Source organism: Impatiens glandulifera, chromosome 4 (assembly GCF_907164915.1).
Source record: "Impatiens glandulifera chromosome 4, dImpGla2.1, whole genome shotgun sequence".
NCBI classification, from domain to species: domain Eukaryota; kingdom Viridiplantae; phylum Streptophyta; class Magnoliopsida; order Ericales; family Balsaminaceae; genus Impatiens; species Impatiens glandulifera.
The window spans coordinates 1,746,763-1,761,072 of record NC_061865.1 but is presented as its reverse complement, the minus strand read 5'-3'; the positions used below and the strand labels follow the sequence as shown (position 1 = coordinate 1,761,072).

The 14,310-nt window shown below is 24.7% G+C and overlaps 2 protein-coding genes across 2 annotated transcripts; both read left to right on the top strand.

Moving 5' to 3' along the window:
• Positions 1-509: 509 nt before the first annotated feature.
• Positions 510-1,025, top strand: LOC124936981 (cysteine proteinase inhibitor A-like). Its single transcript, XM_047477506.1, has 2 exons — positions 510-663; positions 755-1,025. The coding sequence occupies exons 1-2, from the start codon at positions 553-555 to the stop codon at positions 977-979; spliced, it is 336 nt and encodes a 111-aa protein (XP_047333462.1). The 5' UTR covers positions 510-552; the 3' UTR covers positions 980-1,025.
• Positions 1,026-12,504: 11,479 nt separating this feature from the next.
• Positions 12,505-13,196, top strand: LOC124937033 (cysteine proteinase inhibitor A-like). Its single transcript, XM_047477546.1, has 2 exons — positions 12,505-12,646; positions 12,738-13,196. Exons 1-2 carry the CDS (start codon positions 12,536-12,538, stop codon positions 12,960-12,962), a joined length of 336 nt encoding a protein of 111 aa, XP_047333502.1. The 5' UTR covers positions 12,505-12,535; the 3' UTR covers positions 12,963-13,196.
• The last annotated feature ends 1,114 nt before the right edge of the window (positions 13,197-14,310 follow it).

Here is a 14,310-nt window from a genome sequence, read left to right as displayed (position 1 = left end):
ATCATGACCTTTTAAATAATTAGATTTTTTTAAGCAATCCTTCCCAACAACATCATAATTTACTTTTCTTCCTATTTAAAAATAAATAAATTCTTTTATCATCAATAATATAGATTTTGAATAATATTTACAACAATATTTATATTATTTTCATACAAAATATATTTATTTATGTTAAATTTTATCTTAAATATTTATTTGTAAAATAGAAATAATTTAATATATTAAAAATAAACAATATTATAAAATATGATATTAATGATTTTATCATATAAAACCAAAATGATGGGCAATTTAAAATTCACATCCTTTGTTTACATTTTTTTCTCTTTTTTTTTTAATATCATATTTATGGGTGCCCATTACTTTCCCACACATTACCTTAAGCATTGAGTTTTGAGGCATTGACTTTAAATAATTGATCTGGATTGTATTAAATTTTTATTTCTCAAAACTTTCTCTCTAAGAAAAATTGAACTTTTATGTATATATATATGAATCCTTATCACTAAATCATTTATATTGTTTGTAATAGAGAAAAAAGAGAAGATAATGGCTAATGATATATTATTTGGAGGAATTAAGGAGAAGGAAGGTTCTGCCAATAGTTTGGAAATTGAAGGTCTAGCCAGATTCGCAATTGAAGATCACAACAAGAAATCTGTAAGACCCATCAATACCCATTTCATAAATCTTTCAAAGTTTGATTTTTTTCAAATAATTTGATGAAAAATCTTGTTTTGGACTTGAAAAGAATGCACAGTTGGAATTGGTGAACATCTTGAAGGTGGAAGAACAGGTTGTGGCTGGATCTATATATTATATAACTCTTGAGGCAACAAATGCTATGGGTGGTGGTGGTGAAAAGAAAGCTTATGAGACTAAGGTTTGGGTAAAGGATTGGATGAATTTTAAACAGGTTACTGAGTTTAAGCTTGTTAATGGAGATCATCATGCTTCTTCTTCCCCAACTGTTTAACTAAATCTATGTTGTTTAAACTACAATAATTATGTTGATGATCCATTTGTTTTTGTAATTGAATGTTCTATCCATTTGAACTTTGGAGTTTTCTATTGATAAATTGACTTTTTTTTTATTAATATATTTGAGCAAAATTGGATGAATCCACAAATCAATCCCTATAATCAGTCTATTGATAGAGATGTAAATGAACATTTGAATATTCTTTGGTAAAAAGATAATTCGAGTTATCGAGAGTCGAGAGTTCCCTTTGTCGAGTAGTCCTTGTTTTATGTGCTTGCTTTAAAGTTTAAAGATCTTAACGAGTCGAGTTTGCTTAAAAGCTTAATGAATATTTAACTATCTTAATTAGTTAAGTTTGCTTAAAAACTTAATGAATATTTAGATACTTAACCCGTCGAGTTAGCTTAAAAGTTTAATGACTATTTAGATACTTGAATCGTCATTTTGCAATTAATAGACTACTTATGGGTTGTTATCTTTTATTTTATTTTGATTAATAAATTCTATTATTAATCAAATAAATATATTAATCAATAATTAAATAATATATATATATATATATATATATATATATATTTTGTGTTCTTAAATATTGTTATTGAAAAATATAAAAGGTTTGCGTAGACGCAACTACAAATTTGAAGATGTGAATGGAAAAAAATTCTACCCAAATTTTATTTGAATTAGATAGATATTAGTTTAATTAATTTGATTTTATTATTATTTTAATTAGAGTGATTAAAAGGTAAAAACTTGTAGTTAGAAACTAATTGTAAACTCAAATAAATACTTTCGAGCTAGTGTAGAAGTTTGAGGTGAGATCGAGCATGCTTTATTGTAAAAACCTGAACGAGTCAGTCTCAAATCTTATAACAAAAACATGAGCCGAACTCAAGCCCGCTATATTGTAAAAGTTTGAAGCGAGTCTAGTCGAAATCGTTTTGTAAAAGGTTGAGTCGAGTTCAAGTCCGCTATATTATGAAAATTTGAGTATATAAGTTTAACAATCTTCAGGCTATATTGTAAAAGTTTGAGCTAAATCAATCCAACCTAATATACTATTTATTTAAATATATAGTTTTATGATTCTTATTTTGGTTTTTGAAATATAATTGTGTGAAATTTATGTGTACCTAATGTGAGGTGAATGACATCTAATAATTCATTAAAAAAAATTATTTGTAATTTATTTTACTTTTTTTTTTTTGCTAGAATATAGAATGAAATAATGGAAGATAAAAATATATTAATTTATTATTAATGAAAATTAACATTTAACTATTATTATTACAAAACTACTAAAGTTAATATTGGGCTTAATTATTTTTGCACCAGATCTTATTGGATCAAATCACTAGTTATTTGGGCCAATTAAGCTTAGTCCATAATTATAATAAACATTAACTTAATTTTAAAAATATGTATTTATGCTAATAGATTATTGCATCTTTTACAAGGCTGGTTCTAAGGTTATGCAGTTTATATATTTATAAGACTATTTAAAAAATATATGTATCTATTTAAATTTGAACCTAATATTAAGCTTATTAAGAAGTTACTTAATTATATTTATCATTTTTCATATTAAAATATTATATATGTATACTTTTTTAAAATTAAAAAATATATATAAGATTCAAAACATCATTTTGATTACTAAGAAAAAAAAACAAACGCTTTTTCCAAACCTATTCCAATTGATCCATAATGTGTGAATTACACTCGTTTCCAACTTATTCCAATTGATCCATTAAGTGTTTTTTTAATCAATTTTTTCTAAAAAAACAACTTATTTAATAATTTAAGTATTTTTGGGTTTTAAACAATATTAATAAAAAATAATTTTAATATTTTAATAGTTAAATAAAGTGATTAGATAGATCATAAATGAATTAATACAAGCTCGATTCTCGTTAAAAATAAAAAATGACACCTTTACGCATATAGCTGGTCAATACACAATAAATGTATTTACGTTACCAATGTTTTTTCTTCTGTTTTTTTTACTTTTTACTTTTGTTAGAAAAGATTTATGTTACCACAACTTTCTATTAAATTTTATAGCTGTTAGTTGTTAGATTAATTAATTTTTTTTTAATGTAGGAACAAATCTATATATATATATATATATATATATATATATATATATATATATATATATATATATATATATATATATATATATATATATATATATATATATATATATATATATATATATATATATATATATATATATAAAATGATGTTTAATTTTTAAAGTGTCCGGATTGTCAGGTCGAGAACTGTGGTTAATTTGGATATTTTGGTCGGATCGTGGGTTCACCCGCCTTTAAATTTAAAACTGTTAAAAATAAAATTAAAAATGCTAGAAATATGTTTCGAAAAATAAAATTAAAAATGCTAGAAAATATGTTTCGAACTTGCAACCTAACAAAAACAAGTATAACTCTTTAACCAACTAAGCTACAAAGACTTTATATTTTAAAATCAACACCAAATTTGATAAACGCGGGACGTTTTAATATTAATATAAGTTCAACTTTTTAACTAACTAATATATATATAATGATGCTTAATTTTTAAAGTGTACGGATTGCGGGTCGAGAGCTGTGGTTAATTTGGATACTTGTGTCGGATTGTGAGTTGACCCGCCTTTAAATTTAAAACGGTTAAAAATAAAATAAAAAATGCTAGAGGTATGTTTCGAACTTACAATCTAACAAAAACAAGTATAATCTTTTACCAACTAGGCTACTAAGACTTTATATTTTAAATTCAACACCAAATTTGATGAACGCGTTACGTTTTAACATTAATATAAATTCAATTTTTTAACTAACTAATATATATATATATATATATATATAAAATGATGTTGAGTAAATGGATACTTGGGTCGGATTGTGGGTTGACCAACCCATAAACTTAAAACGATTAAAAATAAAATTAAAAATGTTATCCGTAATTTTTTTCCAAGGTTTTATATTATTAATCGTACAAATGCACGTGTAGGTTGACCCGCCCATAAAATTTTTACCGTAATATTTTTTCATGATTTTATATTATTTGTGCAAATGCACGGGATACATACTAATATTATTAATAAATATAAAAGAGAAAATTAAATAAATCACTCCACTGCCTCTATCATTATTCTAAAAAGTTTGATATGTTTTATCGAGAAAGTCTCCGTATAGCCCTATAATAGATAATATAAAAAAAAGAAATTCTACAATTTTTTTTATTTATTCTATTTGTTGTTGAAACTGGCCGATTAGTTCATCAAAAGAAAAAAAAACTATATTTTAATTATATTATATTAAAATAATAAAAAATCTATTATATATTTTAAAAATATAAGTACAGAAATTTAAAATATATAATAATATAAAAAGTTATATTCCACCTTAATCATACAAAAATTAATAAATTTTAAGAATAAAAAATGCTTTAATTATATTAACTTCTAATCTATATTCAACATTAATCATACAAAAATTAATAAATTTTAAGAATAAAAAATGATTTTAATTATATTACTTATATATATATAATAACATTTTTAAAATATTTGGATTACTTGAGTCGAGAGTTGTGGTTAATTTGGATATACATGTGATAATAAATGGATATTTGGGTCATATTGTTGGTTGACCCGACTATAAACTTAAAATGGTTAAAAATAAAATTAAAAATGATATATATATGTCAAAACAAGTACAACAACTAGACTAATAAAATTTTATATTTTTAATTCAGCATCAAATTTGATGACGGAACATTCAACTTTTTAACTCACTAATATATATATATATATATATATATATAATATGATGCTTAATTTTTGAAGTGTCTGGATTGATTGTCGAGTCGAGAGTTATGATTAATTTGGATGCATATGTGAGATTAAATGGATACTCGGGTCGAATTGTGGGTTATTTTGCTCATAAACTTAAAACGGTAAAAAATAAAATTAAAAATATTATTACCGTAAAAAAAATCACTTTTTTTTATATAATTACTTGTTTTTTTTTATATAATTATTTGTAGAAATGCACATAATATATGCTAGTGAAGATGTCACAATTTTATGTTTGTAACACATGTCAAAGGAGTATGTGTGACTATTAAAATGTAATTTTTTTATTTAAAATAAAAATTAAAATCACTTTGCTATCTCAATTAAAAATAATTTTTCATAATAATAATAATAAATTTAAAAAATCTATAATAAGAAGAATGCTTTAACAAAAATATTTTTCTTTAATAATTAAATATAATTAATCCTATTATATTGTTATAAACTGATTTATAATTTTTAATAATTAAACTTATTAATAGGATAGGTACATTTTTAATTATTTCTTTAACTAGACTATTAAGTGAATAATATTTTTTTAAAATAAAAAATATTATAATTTTTTAAATATATAATTATAAATAAAAATTATTGCAATATAAACACGCTTGTAAAACTCAAAACCCTAATTGTTTTCGCTGCATTATAAATACGCTTATAAACTCAAAACCCTAACCCTAATTGTTTTCTCGTCGCGCTATAAATACGCTTATAAAACTCAAAACCCTAATTTGTTTTCTCGCTGTTATAAAACTCAAAACCCTAATTTGTTTTCTCGCTGCACGCACTTTTATTTGTGCGCCCCGCAAAAACCTAATTGTTTTTCTTGCAGCGCACTTCCGCAATTGTTTTCTTGCAGCCTCCCGCACTTGCACTTTTCTTTGTGCCCCGCAATCTTCTTCAAATATCTATTTAATCACTTAATTTTCACTTCTTTATCTTTATAAGTATAGTTATTGATTTTTGCAATTGTTATTGACCCTTCTTTGTTGAAAACTCACTCTTTTTATTTGATATATTTGCAGATAATCATATTTGAATACATATACGATTGCCATATTTGAATACATATACGATTGCAAAGTCTCTCAGATAAGTTCATATTTTTTCTTGATGAATCTAAACTATCAGTTTTATATATCTTATCTATACTCTAATTTATACTCTAATTTATTAGATTTGAAATCAAATTATTTATTTAATAAAGTTAATATCTTATCTTACTCTAATCATGTAAATCTCATAGATCTGAAGTAAAATTATTTATTTAATAAATTTTGTTTATAGTTAATTTTACTTATTCATTATTTTGATAAGATTTATTAATAAAGTTTATCAAAATAATGAAATCATTATCCTATTATATCTATTCCAAAGTCATATTTTCATATTATATCTACTTATTTATCTCTCTTCAAATAAACTAAATATAAAACCCTAAATGAAAAATATCTCTTCTTATCATTGGTATACTTTTTTTAAATGGTATATATATTAAAAGCGATAAATAAGTTTAAGAAGTAAAGTTTATTTTATGAACTAAAAAACTATTATATTTATTGTTGTTATTATTTTTTTGAATTTTTAATTTTCTAATGGAATATGCAATTGTTTGATATTGAGTTTTCAGGGTTTTTTTATATAGAAAAATAATTTTAAAAAACATAAAAAGTATATAAAAACTTCAAAATATATTTTTAGGGTCAATGTCAATGTTTGATGTAACCTAGTTTTTTTATTTAGACAGATGATCTAGTCTTTCATTATCTTCAAATTCAATTCATTTATTATTGAATATTAAAATTATATTTACTTATATCTCCCTTTCATTAACTATAAATAAAAAATATTTTCTCCCTTTTTTATAGGCACAAAGTTATTTAAACAAATATATATTTATTGTTAACACTTATTTAATTGTAAAATAACTAACATAATAAATAGATACATATTTAATTGTCCCTAAATATAAAGTAGTAATTAGGTGACAGATAAAATAATTAAAATAATATATATATATATATATATATATATATATATATATATATATATATATATATATATATATTAATATTAGGTAATTAGGTGATTGATAAATGATTGTAATGTTTTCCTATAATTAAAATTTAATAAAAATAAAGTAAAAATATTTTTATATTTTTTTTGAGAAATTAAATAATTTGATAGAAAAAATGACTAACAAAATGATAAATATATATAATTTAAAAAAAATATAATGTAATATATTATTAAATTTATATATTTAAAAAAAATATAATGTAATATATTATTTTTTAATTATTTCAACCCAGTGAAGGGCAAGGGTAGGAGGCTTCATGTGCTTTAAAGAGGATTCCAAGTAAGATCTAACTAACTCAATCTTCCAAATCTTTAACCACATAGTTATTTCGCTCATTAATCTTCTTTCTTACTAACCATTCATTCATTCACTACATACTTCCAATATGATTTTTGATACACACTCTCCCTCACAAACACACTTGTTGAAGAAACTGAATTCCACTTTTAAGTACTTGAAAAAAAAATGAGAGAATGTTCATTCCATAAAGAAACAACTTGATGGATGTTGGAATGTATCTCTGTAGAGGGTTAAGAAAATTGAAGATTTAATGGTGCATTTCATATAGTACCATGGAACCTCCAACTTGCATCTTTCTCGTCAGAAATACATTCCATCGTTCGTCAAGCAGTTTTTATTTGGCATAAACATTCTTTCATAATTTTTCTACGTCCTTATAACGGGGTTCATATCTTAAAGAGAAAATGCATAGTGATTGTTCCAAAAAGCTTGATTCAATTATGTGGAATTATGTGTTATGGGATTGCATAGCCAAACCCATACTAGAATTAACTATCTCCCAACAAGCCTCAGTTCAACTGGTTCACCACTTGAATTGAGACTCGTTGGGAGATAGTCAATTCCAGTCTGGGTTTGGACATGCAATCCCACAACACATAATTCCATCATAATTTAAGAAAATGTATATGATTATTGGTATACATTTGTACTATTTGATAAATGACAATATGTATAATTTTTATTCTTAAACTTAACTATCCTTTTTTTATAGGATGTGGACGGTTCATTTGTGATTGATATGTGGGTTTGACGATGACACCTTGATACGATAATACTGAGGCGCTATTTGAACTAGCCCATTCAGGCTCAAACTCTGTAACATGTCGCATATACTCTTTAGTTGTCATCATTAGCTCATGGTAGATCACTCATTTTGGAAGAAACTGTGATATACCAAAGCTGATAGCTAGGATGAATATAAATGGTTTACGGATGTTAACGGTCTTATAAGTTTCATTCTTTTGTAGATTTAGGTAAGAAATCAGTTGTGGTTATACACTTGTTTATTGCTTCAAAATCGCCAGCATCATCATTGTTGGATGTAAGTTAATTTCTCAGCATCGCACTTGATATAAGTAGCTTTAAATAATGACCAAATTGAGTAACATCCACCCACCGTTACTAAACCAAACAAAATGTCAGTTTTGAGTGTCCTCTCATCATCAGCCTCATCCACAATTAATACTACTACACTATAACTTGCAAGAACAGTCATATATTTCAGCATTGTTTTTTCAGACGTACAATCTTCAAATATAATAGAATACCCAACTTCATGTCTGAGTTTAGAACCCATTTCTTGAGAAACTCTGGCAGCAACACTCATTGCAGCAACACGACGTGGATGAGTACAACCAATATTTCTACACTTTGTGAATGTATTGATGTATTTGTATCGTTTTTCCTGACCCTGTTTCTTCTACATAATAAGTACCTCATAATAAGTATTTTTTCCTTGTATAGGTAAATAGGCAAGGTTCCTCTCTAAAGCTGATTTTGTAATTGTTGATTCCTTCTCTCTATATAATAAAAAGTAATATTTTTGCAAGTCATTTAAGTAATCAATAAAACTTAAATTGTGCAAAATCTCAACTAAAAATAGTACGGTAATACCTTAATAATTAGAAAGAATGTTCTTTAAAAGAACAAAGGTATTAGGTTATGTGACATGGAATCTTGATAGTTTTCTTCATAGAATTTAAAAATAAATAAAAATATAAGCACACACTTTTTTTATATCAAACATATATAAATCCAAATTTAAAAAGTATTTCTTGATATCTCATCCACATACAATCTTTCCATATGGATAAGTATAAACAACCAATTAGATATCATTCTAAGGGACCAAGAAGAGAAATACCACAAATATGCATTGACAAGAAAGAAAGAAAAATTATCTTTTAGTAAATGGATAAAAATAAATAGCGAGTTCCATTGTCTATACACATGATGAGCCTATAATTTGATTTTTATCAATATTTTATCTTTTGATTGATAACTTTATACAACAGAAATACGACCTGTTTTTCTATTCATAGTGGAAGTCAAGAGAAGACAAGATCAAATAGAAAATCAGAGAACAAAATAATCAACCATTGCGAGAACTCGAACAAACTTTTTTCTTACCTACAGATTTATCCTATATAACTGTTTACATCATTCCATGAGCTGTGAATTTGAGGAAGTACATATTCATCTGGTTTAAGGGCCAGAACAAAATCTGGCAATGTTAGTGCAGTTTCCATGATTCTGTGTATCATTATCAGCACTATTATTAAGCAATTTATGACAGTTGGCAGTTCAAATTGTTATTATGTATGAAAATCATGGAAATTTGGTTGCAGCTGCAAATTCCAATACAGAATCGCCTATGATCGATGTTTTATGATATGATTGTTTCCTTTTGAATAAAAGATACAGTCCATTTTAGTTTCTTAATGGAAATACCAATTTTGAGATCATGTGCTATAAACATTGCTCAGTTTTGAAACATTTTATCAGTCGATAATACATTTATTAAAAATCAAACTTAGTTGGATACACTTTCAAAAATTTATTGGCGGTTTTGCATCTTAATCTAGATTCACCGCTAATAAAATTTTGAATCAGTGTTTCACTAAGTTATGTTTTCAAATGTAATCTCATCTGGATTCACATCAAAATGGTATCAAGTTATTAATCAAGAACAAACCTTACTAATGATATCAAGTTTTTGGCAAAGTGATCAAAATTAAAAATTGCATTTGACCAAAAATGTTTAGCACAATAAAAAAAGTTTGACAGTTTTTCACATATTTATGCTAAAAAAGTTGGATTAGACTTTTCATACCAAATGCAAACAAAATCACTTACACTTTTACTTTGACAATTTTCAAATGCTATTGTGACCAAATATCACTCTCAGAAAATTCCCAATATATTTAATAATGTATTTTTCTACGATATTGGTAACCCCATAGATTATTTTCAACATTTTGCTAGTTAAATATCTTGAACATGGCAAACTTAAATATTTTGATATGAAATGTCAATAAGTGGAGCATAATTTACCTCTCATGGGTGTACAAATCCTTGTTAATCCTCACCCTGCTCGAAGTATCTTTAGGTATTTTTTCAGTAAGGTACTTCATTGTTCCCCATAGAGGTAAATTATGTTCCACTTATTGAAATTTCATATCAAAATATTTAAGTTTGCCATGTTCAAGATATTTAACTAGCAAAATGTTGAAAATAATCTATGGGGTTATCAATATCGTAGAAAAATACACTATTAAATATATTGGGAATTTTCTGAGAGCGATAATTTTATATTAAAACTAGTTTATTTTTTTATATTGTGAGTTATTGATGGAAAAGTGGAAGAAATTTTATTGGATTTTGATTTGATAGTGAGGAGTTAAAAATTTTAAAATATTTATTAATTATAATGTTTAATTCTAATAAATAAAAATCAAATTTATATTCAAGCAAAGGGGATGAAAACGAGATTAAACATATCAGTTTTGACCCAATATAATTAAATGTATCAGATATCACGCCCTCTTAGAAATTAGAGTGCATTTGAGCTCATAAATAAATAAATAAATATATTTGTATAGTTTTCTTAATTAATTGTATAAATTAAAGTGTTGATGGGTTGATTTTTAAGTTCATACTACATATAGAAATTGTTTAATAAAAGAAATGAATAATTAAGTTTTTGTGATGCATACTAAATAGACAAAGAAAAATAAGAGATGTACACCAACTTTTATCACATAACAAATGAATAAAATATTGATGAAGAATATTAAAAATATTTGGAGAAAGAGATAATATTAATGTAACAATTTAAATAATATGAAGTTTAAAGTTGTGGCGATTAGTTTGATATAAATAATGATGATGTTTTGACTTATAAAGAGATGATATGTTTATTTTGAATTAATTATTCATTTTTATATGATTTGATTATCTTTTAATATTAAAAAATTATTATCATTATTTGTTTAATATAATTGGTTTATAAATAAACATTATCATTTTACATAAATTCTTAATTTTACGAATTTAAATTTTAAAATAAAATTAAGTAAAATCTTGATTTGAGGTGCATTTGAGCCGATAGAGTTTGAGTTATTTAAATAATTAAATTTTAAAAAATATTTTATTATTTTATGTGGGCCGAGAATTGGACCCTAAGTAGAAGGACTTGAAAAACAATTCTAGCCACACAAATATATTAATATTAGGGGTGTTCAATATTTGGTCTAAACTGAATATCCGACCGAATTCGAATAAACCAAATTCGAATTTCATTTTCGATTTTCGAATCGAATTTCAAACCAATTCGAATTCAAATACGGTTTTCGAATTGATTTTCGAGTTTGAGTTTCAACTCGAAAACCAAACCGAATTCACTTTTTTTATTATTTATTTTTCCAAACTTAACTTAAGAAAAAGTTTAAAATAATCAAATTAGAATATTTTAATAATAATAAAAAAAGTAACAAAAGCACTAGTGGTAGAATAGTACCCTGCCACGGTACAAACTCGGGTTCAATTCTCGGCTGGTGCAATTTATTTTGAGTTATGCTAGTTTCAAAAAATAAAAAAAAACGAATTCGGTTTGAATTTGAAATTCGAACCGAATATTGAATTCGGTTCGGTTTAATTAAAATTTATTTGAATTCGGTTCGGTTGTCGAATTGGCTAAAATAAATAAAAATTCGAATAAACCGAACCGATAAACACTCTTAATTAATACCAAAGTTTTTTTATTAAAACATTTATGACTTCTCCAAATAATTATCGATCATGAGCTTTTAAATATTTAAATTTTTTTTTAAGCAATCCTTCCCAACAACACCGTAATTTACTTTTAACATAGATTTTGAATAATATTTACAACAATATTTATATTATTTTCATACAAAATATATTTATTTATGTTAAATTTTATCTTAAATATTTGTTTGTAAAATAGAAATAATTTAATATATTAAAAATAAACAATATTATAAAATATGATATTAATGATTTTATCATATAAAACCAAAATGATGGAAATTTAAAATTCACATCCTTTGTTTACAATTTTTTCTCTTTTTTTAATATCATATTTATGGGTGCCCATTACTTTCCCACACATTACCTTAAGCATTAAATTTTTAGGCATTGACTTTAAATAATTGATCTGGATTGTATTAAACTTTTATTTCTCAAAACTTTCTCTCTAAGAAAAATTGAACTTTTATGTATATATATATGAATCCTTATCACTAAATCATTTATATTGTTTGTAATAGAGAAAAAAGAGAAGATAATGGCTAATGATATATTATTTGGAGGAATTAAGGAGAAGGAAGGTTCTGCCAATAGTTTGGAAATTGAAGGTCTAGCAAGATTCGCAATTGAAGATCACAACAAGAAATCTGTAAGACCATCAATACCCATTTCATAAATCTTTCAAAAGTTTGATTTTTTTCAAATAATTTGATGAAAAATCTTGTTTTGGACTTGAAAAGAATGCACAGTTGGAATTGGTGAACATCTTGAAGGTGGAAGAACAGGTTGTGGCTGGATCTATATATTATATAACTCTTGAGGCAACAAATGCTATGGGTGGTGGTGGTGAAAAGAAAGCTTATGAGACTAAGGTTTGGGTAAAGGATTGGATGAATTTTAAACAGGTTACTGAGTTTAAGCTTGTTAATGGAGATCAGCATGCTTCTTCTTCCCCAACTGTTTAACTAAATCTATGTTGTTTTAACTACAATAATTATGTTGATGATCCATTTGTTTTTGTAATTGAATGTTCTATCCATTTGAACTTTGGAGTTTTCTATTGATAAATTGACTTTTATTTTATTAATATATTTGAGAAAAATTGGATGAATCCACAAATCAATCCCTATAATCAATCTAGAGATGTAAATGAACATTTGAATATTCTTTGGTAAAAAGATAATTCGAGTTATTATTTACTCTTAACGAGTCGAGAGTTCCCTTTGTCGAGTAGTCCTTGTTTTATGTGCTTGCTTTAAAGTTTAAAGATCTTAATGAGTCGAGTTTGTTTAAAAGTTTAATGAATATTTAACTATCTTAACGAGTTAAGTTTGCTTAAAAACTTAATGAATATTTAGATACTTAACCCGTCGAGTTAGCTTAAAAGTTTAATGACTATTTAGATACTTGACTCGTCATTTTGCAATTAATAGACTACTTATGGGTTGTTATCTTTTATTTTATTTTGATTAACAAATTCTATTATTAATCAAATAAATATATTAATTAATAATTAAATAATATATATATATATATATATATATATATATATATTGTGTTCTTAAATATTGTTATTGAAAAATATAAAAGGTTTGCATAGACGCAACTACAAATTTGAAGATTTGAATTGAAAAAAATTCTACCCAAATTTTATTTGAATTAGATAGATATTAGTTTAATTAATTTGATTTTATTATTATTTTAATTAGAGTGATTAAAAGGTAAAAACTTGTAATTAGAAACTAATTGTAAACTCAAATAAATACTTTCGAGCTAGTGTAGAAGTTTGAGGTGAGATGCTTTATTGTAAAAACCTGAACGAGTCAGTCTCAAATCTTATAACAAAAACATGAGCCGAACACGAGCCCGCTATATTGTAAAAGTTTGAAGCGAGTCTAGTCGAAATCGTTTTGTAAAAGGTTGAGTCGAGTTCAAGTCCGCTATATTATGAAAATTTGAGTATATAAGTTTAACAATCTTCAGGCTATATTGTAAAAGTTTGAGCTAAATCAATCCAACCTAATATACTATTTATTTAAATATATAGTTTTATGATTCTTATTTTGGTTTTTGAAATATAATTGTGTGAAATTTATGTGTACCTAATGTGAGGTGAATGACATCTAATAATTCATTAAAAAAAATTATTTGTAAATTTTGGATTAATATATACATTTATTTTACTTTTTTTTTTTGCTAGAATATAGAATGAAATAATGGAAGATAAAAATATATTAATTTATTATTAATCAAAATTAACATTTAACTATTATTATTACAAAACTACTAAAGTTAATATTGGGCTTAATTCTT

What these genes read in the sequence shown, in the direction of transcription:
- LOC124936981 (XM_047477506.1), top strand. Translation starts at nt 553, where the DNA reads ATGGCTAATGATATATTATTTGGAGGAATTAAGGAGAAGGAAGGTTCT. An exon ending in AAGATCACAACAAGAAATCT is followed by an intron (nt 664 to 754) that starts GTAAGACCCATC and finishes GGACTTGAAAAG; the next exon opens with AATGCACAGTTGGAATTGGT.
- LOC124937033 (XM_047477546.1), top strand. Translation starts at nt 12,536, where the DNA reads ATGGCTAATGATATATTATTTGGAGGAATTAAGGAGAAGGAAGGTTCT. An exon ending in AAGATCACAACAAGAAATCT is followed by an intron (nt 12,647 to 12,737) that starts GTAAGACCATCA and finishes GGACTTGAAAAG; the next exon opens with AATGCACAGTTGGAATTGGT.